This window comes from Calonectris borealis, unplaced genomic scaffold, assembly GCF_964195595.1.
Source record: "Calonectris borealis unplaced genomic scaffold, bCalBor7.hap1.2 HAP1_SCAFFOLD_146, whole genome shotgun sequence".
NCBI lineage: Eukaryota > Metazoa > Chordata > Aves > Procellariiformes > Procellariidae > Calonectris > Calonectris borealis.
In genome coordinates this window covers 62,244-77,452 of record NW_027441532.1, presented here as the reverse complement: position 1 = coordinate 77,452, position 15,209 = coordinate 62,244, and the positions used below count along the sequence as shown (strand labels likewise).

The 15,209-nt window shown below is 45.8% G+C and overlaps 1 protein-coding gene across 18 annotated transcripts in view; it reads left to right on the top strand.

Annotated features, from left to right (window-relative positions):
• The window catches only part of LOC142077082 (uncharacterized), a 30,894-nt gene that overhangs the window by 5,156 nt on the left and 10,529 nt on the right, over window positions 1-15,209 (top strand). For 4 of the 18 annotated variants that reach the window (XM_075139270.1, XM_075139267.1, XM_075139277.1 and 1 more), the window contains exons 2-3: window positions 4,611-4,722; window positions 4,910-5,108. In XM_075139270.1, coding sequence (XP_074995371.1) covers window positions 5,081-5,108 — 28 coding nt within the window. In that variant the 5' untranslated portion in view covers window positions 4,611-4,722; window positions 4,910-5,080. Of the gene's footprint in view, window positions 1-3,605; window positions 3,658-4,223; window positions 4,416-4,610; window positions 4,723-4,909; window positions 5,109-6,327; window positions 6,370-6,958; window positions 9,363-10,721; window positions 10,790-15,209 lie in introns of those variants that run through there. The other 14 variants (XM_075139272.1, XM_075139274.1, XM_075139265.1 and 11 more) reach the window with 11 other exon arrangements.

Genomic DNA, 15,209 nt, shown 5'->3' with positions numbered 1-15,209 from the left:
AAAGATGGTTGGGCTATTTTTAAACCCTTGTGGCAGCACGGTCCAGCAGAGCTGAGTCCTCTTCCCAGTCGACGGATCTTCCCATTCAAAGGCAAAAATCTTTTGGCTGTTTTCTTCCAGAGGTATACAAAAGAAAGCATCTTTCAAATCTATAACAGAGAAATATGCATTTGATTCATTGATAGTTGTTAACAGCGTATATGGATTAGGGACTATTGGATGAATGTCCACCACTAACTGGTTTATCGCTCTTAAATCTTGAACCAGCCTATATCCTTGGTTATGTGACTTTTTCACTGGAAGGACAGGAGTATTATAATCAGATTGACATTCTCTTAAAAGTCCGTGTTTAAGAAAAGTATTTATTATTGGTTCCAAACCTTTTCTGGCTTCTATACTAATAGGATACTGTTTCTTTCTTACCGGTCGAGCTCCTGTTTTCAATTCAACTTTTACCGGTTCCACATTTTTCGCTCTTCCTGGTTTCTCTGTTGCCCAAACAAAAGGGTAAACTGCATCTTTAATCTCTTCTGGAATTTCTTCAGATTCATCTGTGTTTGTCTGTAATAAATAAACTTGGGCTTGCCAGGCATTAGCTTCAGGAAAATGAACTTGGATTCTTCCTTTTTTAAAGTTGATTTGTGCTCCCAATTTATTCAATAAATCCCGTCCTAAGAGAGGCATGGTGCATTCCGGTATATATAAAAATTCATGCATCAGTGTTTTTCCTCCAATTTTACATTTTAAAGGTTTCAAAAAAGGCCTTATCTCCTTCTTTCCCGTGACCCCAACAATAGATACATTAAATTTACTCATTGGTCCTTTACATGTATTTATAACAGAATATTTTGCTCCAATATCTACTAAAAAATCGACTACTTCATCTCCCAGCTTTACTGGAACCAGGGGCTCAGCTGGGAAAATATCATTTTCTACCCCCGGTCCCCATCATTCAGAATCTCCTCCCATCATAAGTAAATCAGCTTCAGGTGGTATCTGCTGTGACTGAGTCACGACTGCTCCTTTGTTCTCCGGACACTCACTCTTCCAGTGTCCCTGTTTCTTGCATACAGCACATTGATTAAATCCTAATGGGGTATATTGTTTAAACATATCTCTACCTCCTCTGCCTTTTCCTCTCAAATACCCTCTACCTCTACCTCTCAAATATCTTCTGCCTCTTCCTCCAGCTGATCCTTGGGCATTTACAAAAGCAGCTGCTAAAATAGCAGCTTTTTGTTTCCTATCTTTTATTTTTTCTTTTTCCTGATTTTTCTTTTCCTCCTCTTCCCTATTGTTATACACCTTATAAGCCATTTCAATTAACTGTGATATAGTCATTCCTGTAATCCCATCCACTTTCTGCAATTTCTTTCGAATATCTGGAGCAGCTTGCCCTACAAACAAAGTAGTAAATATTGCTCTATTCTCATCACTCTCAGGATCTAAGTCTGTCCATTTCCTAGCTGCCTCACATAATCCTTCATAAAAGGTGGATGGGTCCTCTGTTTTTTCCTGAATTATTTGAGTCAATTTCGCCAAATTCTTTGGGCGGGATATTCCATTCTTTACTCCTTACAAAATTAATTGTTGATACTGTTTAATCATCAATTTACCATCATTACTATTAGGATTCCAATTTGGGTCTTGAGTTGGCATAAAATGAGCAGGACCTTCTCTTGCATTTATTCTTTCATTTTCCATATTTGCTTTTTCTAATACTACCCTCTTTTCTTCAGGAGTAAACAAATTATTCAAAAGAATTTGAATATCTTTCCAATCTGGATTATGATTTTCAATAATTGTTCGAAAGGATCTATACACCTTTTCTGGATTCTCTCTGTATGATCCTGCTAATTCTTTCCAATTCATTAAATCAGAAGTTGTAAATGGTACTTTCACAAATACTGGCTCCCCCCTTGGGCCCACTGCCTGGCGAAGGGGTGCTAACAATACAGACCCTTGCTGGGTTCTAGTCCTGCCGGCTATCGGACTAAAAGTATTGCTTCCTCTTGCTTCGGTTTCAGAAGTTTCATTTTTACTTGGTGGTACTAACATTTGTGTATCCTCCTCTTCTTCTCCTAGTTTTAAACATCATTTTCCTATGCTACATGCAGAACAACAGTGCACTTTTGGTTCCTTATTTTCCATCATCATCATCATCACATTAGAATCTAAACCTAAAAGTTTACATTTTTTTTTTTCCGAATTTCATAATCGAAAAGATTATGAAAAAAGAAAAGAAAGAAAAAAAAAAACAAAACAAAAAGAAAAAAAAAACAAATTACATAAGGTACCTCATAACATTAGTTGTAAAATAGTATTATATTGCAAGGTTCCCAATTCTGGCCATTTTTCCTCATCTTCTAATTTATACATTGGCCACCATTTAGTACAATATTCAATTAATTTATCCTTTCTCAAAGGATCACCCCCAAATTTTCCCCAATGTTTAATGATGCATCCTAAGGGGGAACAAGGTGTTACTTTTGATGGTTGAGCTCCCATATCTTTACCAAAAAAGAACGTTCTTTACCACAACTTCATATACTCCAGTCGTCACTGTCAAACGCATATGAATATACCGGTTTACCCCTGGCGCCTACAACTTCATATACTCCAGTCGTCACTGTCAAACGCATATGAATATACCTCTTTACCTGTGGCCACAATTCCTTACCAAATGCATGCACAGTTTTATACTCCAGAACAATATCTCATTTACCTTAGCGTTGCACCGTTGAGTCGCTCACCTGCTCTGGTCGGGGAGAATACTCACGGAGTCCCCGATCAAAAGGTCGGTGCGCGCTGGAGTCCAGAGAGCAGGGTCTCCCCACCAAGAGCCGACAAGTCGATCCGGGCAAGGCTTCCCAGCAGTCCCACCTGGATCGCCAAAAACTGTTGTCCGAAAAGCGGATTCGTGCCCGGCGTGCAAGTAACCAATTCCACACGCTCAGGAGAGATATTGTTGTATTCAGGCCTGGGTGCTCGGTGGACTTGCCACAAATCAAGCACACCTGGTCTAGTCACCTTTCTGTTTATATCCATGCTTCTCATACATATTTTAAATTTCCTTGTTACATATTCATTACATTTCCGAGAACTAATTATAATATTACATCATCTTAAACACATGCGCACTAAAACCTTTAGGGTCTTCTTGGGGGTCTCGGGTGGTCTCTGGTGGTCGGTAGGGTAGTGAACTCTTCATGAACTTACTTCCTCTTTACCTTATAGGGTCGCAATTTGTCCCTGAGCCATGCTTGGACCACGTCTGTTTATAGTTTCCATAGCTAAAATTAATTATCACTACTTCTAAAACACACACCTGTTAGTTACCTAACTTCTAAGCAACAAGTCTTCATTGTTTAAAATTACAGAAGCGAGCAATATAGAATCCACAACAAACTAAACTATCTATCACCATAGTGTTCTTAAATTAAAACATATACATCTTGATCTCCTCCAATCAAACACCCACTCAGTAGCTTCATCATTCTGGTTTCTTATTAACTGGTCTTTTAACCCAGTTCTGGGTGAGGGCTATACACAGGATGATAACACTTTGAAGATTAATGTTGATTAAGATTAACATTAACACTTAGGCTGGCTGGGTTAAGTTGGTTTACTGCACAGTTGGTTGAATGGAGGAAAACAGTAAGCTCCGCTATTGCCTTTGGCGTTTTCTCTTTACTGTGTAGCTCGTTTAAGTTATCTTCTCATGACCTGGCAAGCAGAAGCTTTGGCTTCATTCTAGGCCTTGGTCTAACAGTCACGAAAATCAATGTTGGAAGTCTTTCTGAGGTTTGGTTCAGGCCCCTATATGCATTTTATAAAAGTGCTTCTTGGCCACTGTTTAACTTTTTACATGGGTTTGTTTTCGTTTATCTTGAGTGTTGAAACTCTGAAAGGGGCCGATGAGTTGCCCGCGCTCAGTTTGCTCCCTCCCCTTCGGGGAGTGCGGTTAATGTTTGCTTCTTGGCTTTGCAGAGAACAAAATCCATTAATACACCACCTCACTTGAATTGCTCTTGTTGGGAACCGATTAGAAGCTTATTGCTGCCTCATCTCGCAAATGGCATGCGTTCTGGTTCTCATTTGTTGAGCAGCCTGTCGGCTTGTCAAATGACTCCGCAGAACAATTCGATTACTCCAAGCAGCGATGCTGATACGAAGAGCTTACGTACTTCACTGCTAGCGATTCTGTGCTTTTCCCTCTGCAGGCGGGAAAGGTGATTCCTGAGTGGGCTGTGGCTTTAACCAGGGAGGGCAAAGCTGCTTCTCTGTGTATTTCCTTTCCGCCTCTTCCCTTAGCCCCTCCCCTCCCTTCCCCTCTGTGAGGCTGGTTTTGTGGTGTGCCTTCACTGGTGGAACGAGCTCCCACACGAAACGGAGGGAAGGAGGAAAGGGGCAAGGTGAGAGGTGTCGCAGTCCTTAGTTTGTAGATTTAATACCTAGGCCCTATTCCAAAAATACGGCACGTATGTGGGTCAGTGGTCCCTGCAGATTTTTATTATTTATAGCCATTTCTATAAATACAGGACTTCATAGAGCGGGTTCACAGGGTGCTGTGCTGCTTGTAAACGGAATCGTTTTTATCCTTGCTACAGTCTGGAGGTGGCAAGTGCCAGCTGACAGATTAAGACGGAAATGAAAGCGAGCAATACACATGCGACGGTGATCCTGCCACAAGGCAGATCTGTTAGAGAGAACGAGTGCAAGGTAAGGAGCATCATGCTGCATTTATTGCTAAACGTATGTTTTCATTTCATTCCAACTAGAAAGTAAATCAAGATATTTAAGGATTATTTACTGTACCAAATCCTCTTGCAAGCAGTGCACTCTGTTGCCCTGTGGATAGTCTAATGTCATGACTGGCATGACTGGTAATTTTCCTTTTCTTTTCTAGTGGAAGGATGCATTTATGAAGGCAAAGGCGGGGTACAAGCGGTGCCCCACAACAAACCGACCTGTGAAGACCCAGACATCCGCTGTTACAAACAGGAAAAAGCTATGGGCCTTGGCTTCAGACTCTGCAAAAGATTGACCAAGCCCGAGGAAAGTGACAAAAAGTGAAGCAATGCCACAGCGTCACTTCGGGATGGCAGGTGAGATTTCCATCCATGTTCCTCAAAGGTAGCAGCCTCGTTTTGTTTGAGGATGCGGCGCTGGAATCGAACTGCAAGACCAGTTTTCTTTACTGCACATGGTAGTGTAATGCAAATACCATTCGTGTCCCAGATTAAGTTGCCAAGGCTCTAGTTAAACCTCTGCATAACAACCTAAAATTGTCCTTAGTGCATGATTGCTTTCAAGAGTTGAGTCCAGATATGTGGCGTATCATAACCCATACCCCATGTGGGGTCTAGATTTGATGGATTTTTAATTCAGGCTTATCTGCTGTTAGAGATTTTCATTTTCTGGTCAAAAAGGAAGATGCTGATTGTGTGCATTCTTTTTCTCTTTCATGGAGTGTCGTACTATGTTTAGTAATTTGCTGTTTACAAAAATAATTTATGGGTGTCTGTGAAGTTGGGGGCGTTCTTGTGGATGAATGTAGCAGTGGAGCTCACTTTTTGTATTTAAATCAAGAGAAGCATAATTTAATTTCACATAAAACGTGCTCTTTTGCCCATTATGCCTTGGAGGGTTGGATTTCTAAGCTAAATACTGGCAGCTTAAGAACCTAGCAGTCAAGGTAGAAAATAAGTTTTCCCCCACCACCCTTTTTTCTTTTTTTTTTCTTCTTTGCGTTTTAAAGTTTCTAATCTTATAAACACTGATGTCTCTGAAACTTTGTCATGTCCCACCTAGTTTATGACAAGTGTGTGGCAGATAGGACTTTTCTGCTTGGTGAGATCGTGAGCTGGAGAGTGGAAAATGGTTTTATGGAACAAGTGTAAAAGGATAAAGATGGATAAAAAGGCTTGTACACCTTTTTGCCAGTTTAGTGGTATGAAAATTCCTGTGATGAAATTCCTTCTGGCTATGAAGGAGCTGCGAAATGTGATCAAAAGAAAGTTTTTCGTGCTATATGGATATGATATATGGGAGACGAGTTCTAAAAATCTCAAGCCCCTTCCTTCATCCCGTTCTGCTTTTTCTGTCCGAGGAGTAACTTTTATGCTCCTAAAGGTTTATTGACTTAACAGAAAGAACAAGTAGTAGGTCTTGGTCTGGCTGGCTGCTGTCCCCCACCGCTCCTGCTGGGATATCCAACCGTAGAGCTTCTGAGTACAGAGAGATCTTGAATCAACACCTGCCAAAGCAGAGGACAGAGAACTTAAGAATTCATTAGAAACTCATCTAATCCGTTGTTTTATCTAGAGCGCCATTCATTTCTGAAGAAGGCCCTCTTTTGTGCTACAGGTGGGTTTTGGTTGTTTTTTTTTTCTAATTATTAATTAATTTAGTTCCTGCAGACTGAGTCAGTGAGCACAGTAATTCACAGGGTCTCAGTCCAGTCCTCACGCCAATGAAGGCTGGCTGTTTCATGAGTATAACAATAGCCCATAAAATAACGACAGCTTCTGACAGAGATGTTGGCAGCATCTAAAGCATGGCAAGTCTGCCGTGCCAAATGGATTCCTGTTTTGTCCCCTATATACCAGTTCGTGGTAAATATGTTTTGTTGTATTCTTCTCCCCTCGACTTCACGTGATAGTTCAATCCAAGTCTGACCCTTCTATCCAGTACAACCTCTTTTAAAACCCAGGCTGCGTGCTAACTGATGAACGAAAATGTAGCTGAGCAAGCGTAGAAATGCAGCAGACTGTCTTGCATCTTCAAGGCAGATCGCTTCCTTAGGAGAGGGATTATAGGATTCCAGAATAAATCCAGGAAATCTGTTTTGCTTGTTGGTAGTTGTTAATCCTGTCTTGATTGCTTTCTACATATTCCATTTCATTTTGGAAGATGTAATAGAGAGAGAGTAAGATCTTCCTTTCTTTTCCTTTAGTCCCACACAGGCCATCTCTCTCCTTTATTTTTGGCATTCCAATAGTAACCACCCCACTTTTCAGTTTCTCACGTTGACCTATGATTGTGTCAAGAACCTGAGGTGTGGCACCAGCACTGGGCTTCTGACCTGCAGACCCGCTAGTGGTGTCCCTGCTCATCCAGCCAGGAAGTTGTAACTGAGCATGTTTTTCTCATGACGTGGCTCACCTGTGATACGTGAGGGCGTAAGGCAAAGACAAGCGCTGTTTGCAGGTGAGCGTGACCATTGCAGCATCTACCCTCAGAGCTACAGAGCTAAGTGGGCAACAGCTTTCCTCGGCAAATGTGCAAGATTGCCAATACTTTCACATTTCTGCATCAGAAGAAAAGCATCTGGCCAAAAAGCTCTTTAGTGAGGCAAAGGGTGGAAAAAAGACACTTCCTGGAGGAGCCAATACCCTGACAGAGATGCAATTTTTATGTTTAGAAAGAAGCTTCATTCTGCACCCAGGTGAAAGTTAATTGAAACTGGTACCTGCTGGCCGCCTTTCTGCTTAGGTCTTCCTCAGTTCTTTCTTTCCTCCGACTGAAGAATTGCAGTGATGAACGAGCCAGCCTGCTGAGTTTCTAACCAGACCAATCCTAACAAAGAATGTCATTCCCAGGTAGTGAGGTGGTTGTAAGCTTCATCAATAGTAAAAGCTGTTGAGATAGTCACGAATCATCTCCCATTCTGCAAGTCAAATTCTTGACTGTTTTCTCACTACTGTTGATTTAACTATAACGGGCTTTAAAAGAGCACTTAAAATTCGTAATTTTCGTACCCGTAAGTTCTTGGTGCCATAACAGAAACGTTGTGCTGAGAAGGCAGTGTAAACATATGGCAATGTTTGTATATGTTGTGTGTTTGTGTATATGTGGTGCCGTCGACAACGCCTGAGGGACAGGATGCTATCCAGAGGGACCTGGACAAGCTCGAGAAGTGGGCCCGTGTGAACCTCGTGACGTTCAACAAGGCCAAGTGCAGGGTCCTGCACCTGGGTCGGGGCAACCCCCGGTATCAATACAGGCTGGGGGATGAAGGGATTGAGAGCAGCCCTGCCGAGAAGGTCTCGGGGGTACTGGTGGACGAAAAGCTGACAAGAATTTTAGAGCCCTAAGCTGGGTGTTCTTCAGGTGGCCAAAACTGAGGAGGGGGAAGAAGACCTACAGGTAGCTAAAGGGAAGCACAGGAGAGCAGCTGGGAGCCAACAGTGTGATGTGGGCATAAGGAAGTGCTCCACTGCAGTGTGTCAGGCAAAGTATTTTCAGGAACTGTGGAGAAGAGCTAATGCCATTGCACAGAGCCCAGCTCATCTGACGGGGTTGCTCTGCTGGTCCTTCACGTACAAGAAAGATGAACTCCCCCTGGAATAACTGGAGAGGAGAGCTGCAGGGATTGCTGGGACATGGGAGATGGAGGTGCGTGATGGCATCAGGAGTTCTTGATTTGCTTCGGCTAGAAAAGCAAGTGGGAGAAGAGTGGGGTGACTCCTGTAAATGCAGAAGAGGGAAATACCATTTAGGGAGAGCAGTTACTAAGCCTGAAGGTGTGGGCACCAGAGAAAATGCGTGCCGCCTGGCCCTGAGTAAATTTAAGCTGAAAACTGGAAGAAAACTCTTTAAGGCTTAGAAGGTTTGGGTTCTGCAACAGCCTTCCAGTGGAAATAAAGAAAGTAGAAAGCACCCAGCCAACCCCTTATTGCTTAACATGGAGTTCAGTGAGTTTATGATGGGCCCGGAGATCTCTTCCAATCTCTCCTTCCTCCAAATTAACTGCCTCTTCAGGCATTGTCTTTCAAGATATGTGTTCCCTGTTCACTTTTTAATTGCTCTCCTGTCCTCTTGTTTGAAGGACTGAACTGTTGCTGATCGAGTATTTTGATGGCAAAAAGTGCTATGCTGGCAGGATCGCTTCACTTGTGGGTTGTGCTTAGGTGCTTGCTGACCCTTCCCATTTTCTGTCCCCATTTCTGTCCCCATCACTTCTTGTTACTAGATCCTTTGATAGTGCCTTGTCTCTTTGCAGACGCTTAATACCTTTTGTTCCCTTTTTTATTTAAAAGAAAGAAATCTAAAACTAAAAAAACCAAACACCCCCCCCCCCCTTCTACCTGTTTGTCACAGTAAGGGAAACAATTAATTCCAGTTGAACATTGGGTTTGAAGCCAGATGCTCTTTAGGCTGTATTCTTAAGATAATGAGCCACTCTTCTATGCTAGAGTTAGTGGATGAGCTTGGTTTATTCATATTGCTTTCTTCTGCTTCTGTTTACTGCTGCTCTAAGAGAGTACTGAAAAAACCTACCCCGCGTATGTTAGCGTGAGGTGCTGTCTGAGGGAAAACTTGTGGCAGCACCTGTGGTATTGAATTAAACAGCACCGGTGAGTGTTCCCGTGAACTGGACCTTGATCATCTGCAGTGCTAAATCGCTTGGAGGTTTACAGGTACAGGTTTGTCCCACGTCAGCTGGAAAGCTCCGCAAATTCCTCGGCACCACTCACGAGTGGGAATGGGCCAGGGGATTTCCCCGTGGGCATTTTGGATGCAGTTACCCTGCATCCAAATTTTGCACAACAAAACGCAACCAAATGGACAAGGGTAATTGTGCCAGTTGGCCTCCATTCCAGGGAATGGTCCCGGGCACGTGTAATTTATGGTTGTAGAGAGAGTTTTTGTATAGTTCCGGGAAAGGAAATTGGAAAACGTGAGTGCATGCTTAGTGAGACCTGGGGAAGGTTACTTATCTTTGGTGTCTGATCATTAGTGAAGTTGGTGTCTCAGCAATACAGCGAGGATAACGCTTCCCTTTCTCTCACACTGTGGCTGTTGTGCGAGACGTTTGGGCCACAGACTGTCTCCCTCTCTCTAGATGACACTCTGTTAAATTGGGCCCCTGCATTGCTTCCAAGGCACTCCCCCAAAACCAGACATTTAGTCTTCATAACGATGAAGAGCAACCACCGTTCTGAGTGGAAAAGCCACTCCCTGAGTCGTGCAGTGCCAGTGTTCGTTGCTTTCTCTTCTTGTCATTTTCTGAGCTCCTGAAGTGCAGGAAGGCTGGAGGCGAGAAGCTGTCAGCATCAAATACTCGGAGGAAGAACATTTATATCTCCATTTTACTTTCCTCAATTATAGACTGTATTGGCAGGGCAACAAGTAGGCAGGCAGGTTGCCTGGCCAGTGCCTGTGCGGTTCTGGCACAGAGGATCAAGCGCTTTGTGCTTCAGAGCTGTCAGGCTGGCACTTTTCACCACTCAATGCAGCTCTAGATTAAAGCTAAATGAAAATAGAAATTTTGCTTCAGAGCTTGACCGTGTCATTTTGTTCCATCCTTTTACTTGTTCAGTGGCTACGGAAGGGAGCCACTCCCTTGGTAGGAGCATCCACTGAGTTATGAACATGCGTGATATCAGAGCATCTTTGTGTATATTTATGCATGAGATCATTACAGCTGCTGTTTTAAAGATCTCTGTAGTACATGAAACCTTTGGCAGTAAAATTGTAAATCCACGCAATGGTGTGTTAAGCACACAAATCCAATTAAATCCTTTAAAGAGCCTTGAAAGCCTCTCCCAGAGAGTACAGAAATGGTTATTTGTGATTCTCTTGAGCTGCCTTTTATGGCAGCTTGCTTAGAGTGTCTGTGGCAAGTAGTCTTCTGGGGGCTTAACGCTGCAAATGGTAGGTTCTTTAAACAAGCAAATGGATAAACTTAAGACTTGGTTTTACTCTTTTAACAGCTCCTACCCAAATGGGAGGCCTGAGTAGGCCGCTTTTAGCAGGGGAACATGCCCTGACTGCGCAAGAGGTAAGGAACTCTCTTCTCTCCCTTACCGCGAGCCCTCAGTTTAAAGAGAGCTCTGAAGAGGAATGTTTGACCAGTGGGAAGTGAAATTTAAGATACACACCTCAGGTGGGACGGAAGTGTGAGGCCTGTGGCGGTCACGGACGCTTCTGTCCTGGGCTGTGAGCTGTGCAAATGCCAGCAGAAAGCTCTGGGAACGCTTTGTGCATAGGCCAAAGCGTTCCTGCTGCTACCCCAAGTGTCGCCAGCCCGAGCCCTCACATCTGGAGACCGATGTTTCACGCCAGCAGGCCAGGGGAAGGTAGAGTTGCCTCCCCTCCGACACGAGGCTGCCACGCTTTGGAGCAGGCATGCTCTGCGGGGGGGTCAGACCAGGTGTCTTTGCTGTCTTCTGGCCTTCATGTGGTTCTCATGCTCCTGGACAGCCCCATGTCTGCTGACAGTCTTTCATAAATGGGGATTTGGAGAAGTGGAAGTTGTTTCTCCCTCCTGGTGGGAGCACGCACCGGGGCTTTGTTGCCAGAGAAGCAAGTGGGGAGCGCTCCTGGTTGGATGCAGCTCCCTTGGCAGATGCTTGTGCTCGTCTCTCGGCCCCGAGGTCTGATTTGTGCCTTCCCCCCACCCCAGCTGTGCTGCCGGCTCTTGTGAAATGGGGGTACCGAGGGCAGATGGTTTTACCACAGCCAGGAAGTTCCAGTCAACCCGTCAGGGAGGTTTTCTTCCTGGTTCTTGCAGTTACAGATTTTCAAACAACCCAGCAAAGAAGTTTTCCAAGGAAACGTGACCAAGGGAAGTGCAGGGTTGAGCTCTGATTGCTCTCTGTGTGGATTGTGTCTGTCCCTGTCCTCAGCCAGGCACGCAGGATCTTTCAGATGAGGAACAGGACTATTCCAGGCTGAAGCGAGCAATCAGGATCCCAGCTGTGTTTTGTTTAAGGCCATCAGGTGGAAGTGTGCGGTTGGAGCCTTCTTGGTCGCTTACCCTTTGATTTCAGTGCTGTCCTCAAGTCCGAATCTTGCAGTGTTTTTGCTGAGGACTAAAAATGAAAGGGATAAAGCAGATCGTCCTCACGCACCTACGCACCTTCCCCCCAGCTCAAGGTGAACAGACAAAATCTCTGGGCTACGTTGTTTTATTAAACGTGTATCAGATATGCAGCATCAGGGGAGTTGTGTACAGCAAATGGCTGCAGGTGCCTGGGGCTTGACCAGCGTCACCTGGAAGGGAAAAAGGAAAAAAGGTGACCGTGGGGACTTGTGACCACGTATATTTATTTGTAATTTCTCATTGTACATTGCTGTATGCGTGCTTTGGAACATTTAGCGCTCAATACTTCCTCCTGTCCTCCCCCTCTTCCTCCTCCTGATCGTCTTCCTGCACCTCCTGTTCCTACTCCTCTTCATTGTCATCCTGTTACCCTCCTTCTCCTCCTTCTGTCTGTCCTCCTGTTTGTCGTTGCTGTAGTTGTCCTCATCCTCCTCCTCTTCCTCCCCCTTCCTCCCACTCGTCCCCAACTTCATCCTAATCCTCCTTCTCCTGTTAGTCATCCTTGTTCTCCTGTCATCCTCTTGCTCATCCTCTTCCTGTTTCTCCTCCTTCTTCTCCTCTTCCCCCCCGCCTCCTCCACCACCTCCTCTTTGTTCTGTTCCTCTTCATCCTGTATGTCATCCTCCTTTCCTTCTCTTCGTCTTCCTCCTCCTCATATTCCCTTTCCTCTTCATTCTCCTTCTCCTTTTCCTTCCTCCTTCTCCTCCTCCTGCCCCTCTACCTCCTCCTCCTCATCATCCTCTTCCTCCTCTTTTTTTCTCTTCTTTCTCATGTTTGTCCTCCTCGTGTCCTGTATCTTGTTCCTCTATCTTCTGTTCCTCCTCCTGCTCATCCTTCTTCTCTTCCTATTCTTCCTCCTGCTCCTAGTCCTGTGCCACGTGTTCCTCTTCTGACTGTTCCTCGTGTTCCTCCTCTATCTCTTCTTTCTCCTCCTCTGGCTCCTCCTCATGTTCTTCCTCTTCCTTCTTTTTTTCTCTTCTTCCTCCTTGTTCTCATTCTCTTTCTATGTTCCGTGTCCTCTTCACCCCCTTCCTCCTCCTCCACCTGCCATCCACCAGTTCATCCCGTTTGTCGTCCTTCTTTTTCTCCTCCTCCTGTTTGTCCTCCTGTTAATTCTCTGTGACGGGGTCATCACAACCTGGTTGGTTGGGTGCCTGGGACTCAGTGATAGGTAAAGGGATTCCCCAGGTAGAAATGGGTTTCCATATGTCCTTTTCTCATGTCAACGTGAGAAAAACAACAGACTGACAATGGGGGTTTTAAAGGGTTTGTGGGTTGGAGAGAGCAGGAAAATGGGCTCATTCCACTGGGCATCGGGTGGGTACCTGCCCGATATTAAAGCGTCTTTATGTAAGTGCTGCTAGTTTTGGGTCTGTAGGGCAGGTGGAAGACCCAGGCAACTCCGTGAGGTTCACACCATTCCCGTGCAATTTTATGTGTTGTATCAAGGCGGAAAACTTCTGCCCTGCAAGAGAGGAAGGTGCCATTTGTCATTTCCTCCACAAATTAGCCCTTGGAGGAGAAGAGGGGAAAAGTGCTGCTGGACTTTATAGACGGTGCTCTGTGTGCTGCTGCACTTCCCTGTTCTGTGGCAGGGTCATCAGAACCGGGTTGGCCGGGTGCCTGGGACCTTCAAGGCCTGTAAGGAGGGAAGAAGTCAGCCAGGCACCCGGGAAACTTGAGGACGATAGGGAGAGGGAGAAGTCGTCTGCCTGGTGCACAGGACCTTCAGGGCCTGATGAGGAGGGCAAAGGGGACTGCTAGGTGACCAGCTCGGTCACAGGGCATGGCTCTTTGCCTCATAAAATGGGGTTCGTTATGCTAACCATATTACCAGGGGTCAGGAGCAGGGGGGACCGGTCACAAGTGCAATTGTTAGTTGCCTTTCTGAAGTACTGGGGTGGCAGCAATGCAGGGCTCAAATACCAGGTTAGGCTCGAGGCCACTGCTGTTCTCCTGGTTCTCCCAGGCAAAAGACAAGTGGAGACGTAGCCCTGCCTGCAGCTTTTCTGAAGGGAGTGCAGCAGCTCTTGCCAGTTGCCAAGGCACGGGGTGGCTCCAGCCCCTACAGCCTCGGAGTCAGTATCAACTGTGCTGGCTCCAGCTTCAAAGGCTCAGGTGTTGGCCAGGGACTCAGGTCATTGGGCGAAACATTCATTTCCTCAGTTAACTCTGCTTTTCCGTCTGCAGAAATGGCTGTAGATTCACCGAACCAAACACCGTTTTTCAAGTGGGCACTTCTGTCTGTAAACCGTACTCCTAAAGTATTACTGGGGTCGAAAGGGGGAGAGCATCTTGCATAGGAGAGGATGGCGCATCGCTCTCATATTCTTGAGGCAGTCCTACTCGAGTTATGCTTTCAGTGGGAGCCCTTCCTGAACGATCATTTCCTGGGGGTACAGCGCGATGATGGAGGTAAAGTGTCCCGCGCCGAATGGTAGGCTTCTGGGGCACCCCTGGGGCAATTCTCGGCCTTCGAGGACAACTTTCAGGATGGGGAGAGGATGTCACGAAAAAAATGACACTGCCGTACGAGCTACAGATACTTCAGCCAGCAGTGACATAAACACATGCACAAGCCAGGTTCCCGCGCCGGCCGTACGAGCTACACAGCCACCAGTGACATCAGAGCAGCACCTAGGCCAAGTTCCCGCACCTCCTAGATCAGCTAGTCAGCCAGCCACGACATCACAAGCCCCTGCACAAGCCAGATCCCCACACCTGCCCTATCAGGAACTGTGCCACAAGTGACATAATCGCATCCACAAGCCGGGTTCCGCGCCTGCCCTATCAAGTACTAAGCCAGCAGTGACATCAGCACCTGCACAAGCCAGGTTCCTGCGCTTGCCATATGAGATCCATAGTCACCAGTGACATCAAAACAGCAGCATCAGCCTGGTTCCCGTGCCTGCCATAACAGCTCGTCAGCCACCCGTGACATCACAAGCACCAGCACGAGCCAGGTCCCCGCACCTGTGCCACTAGCTGATATGGCAAGCGTGGGAACCCGGCTTGTGCAGGTGTTGATGTCACTTGTGGCCCAGTTCCTGATGGGGAGGCATGGGAACTTTGCTTCTGCAGGTGCTTGTGATGTCACGGGTGGCTGACTAGCTGATAGGGTAGGTGTGGGAACCTGTCTTGTTGAAGTGCTTGAGAGGTCACTGGTGTTTGAGTAGCTGATTGGGCAGGTGAGGATTGGGGGTAAAAGGGTAAGGGGGACCCTCCCGTTGAGGAACCTCGTGACTCAAGGGGAGGGTCTCCCTTGCCCTTTTCATAGAATCATAGAATCATTAAGGTTGGAAAAGACCTCTAAGATCATCGAGTCCAACCATCAACCCAACACCACCATACCCACTACACCATGTCCCTAAGCGCC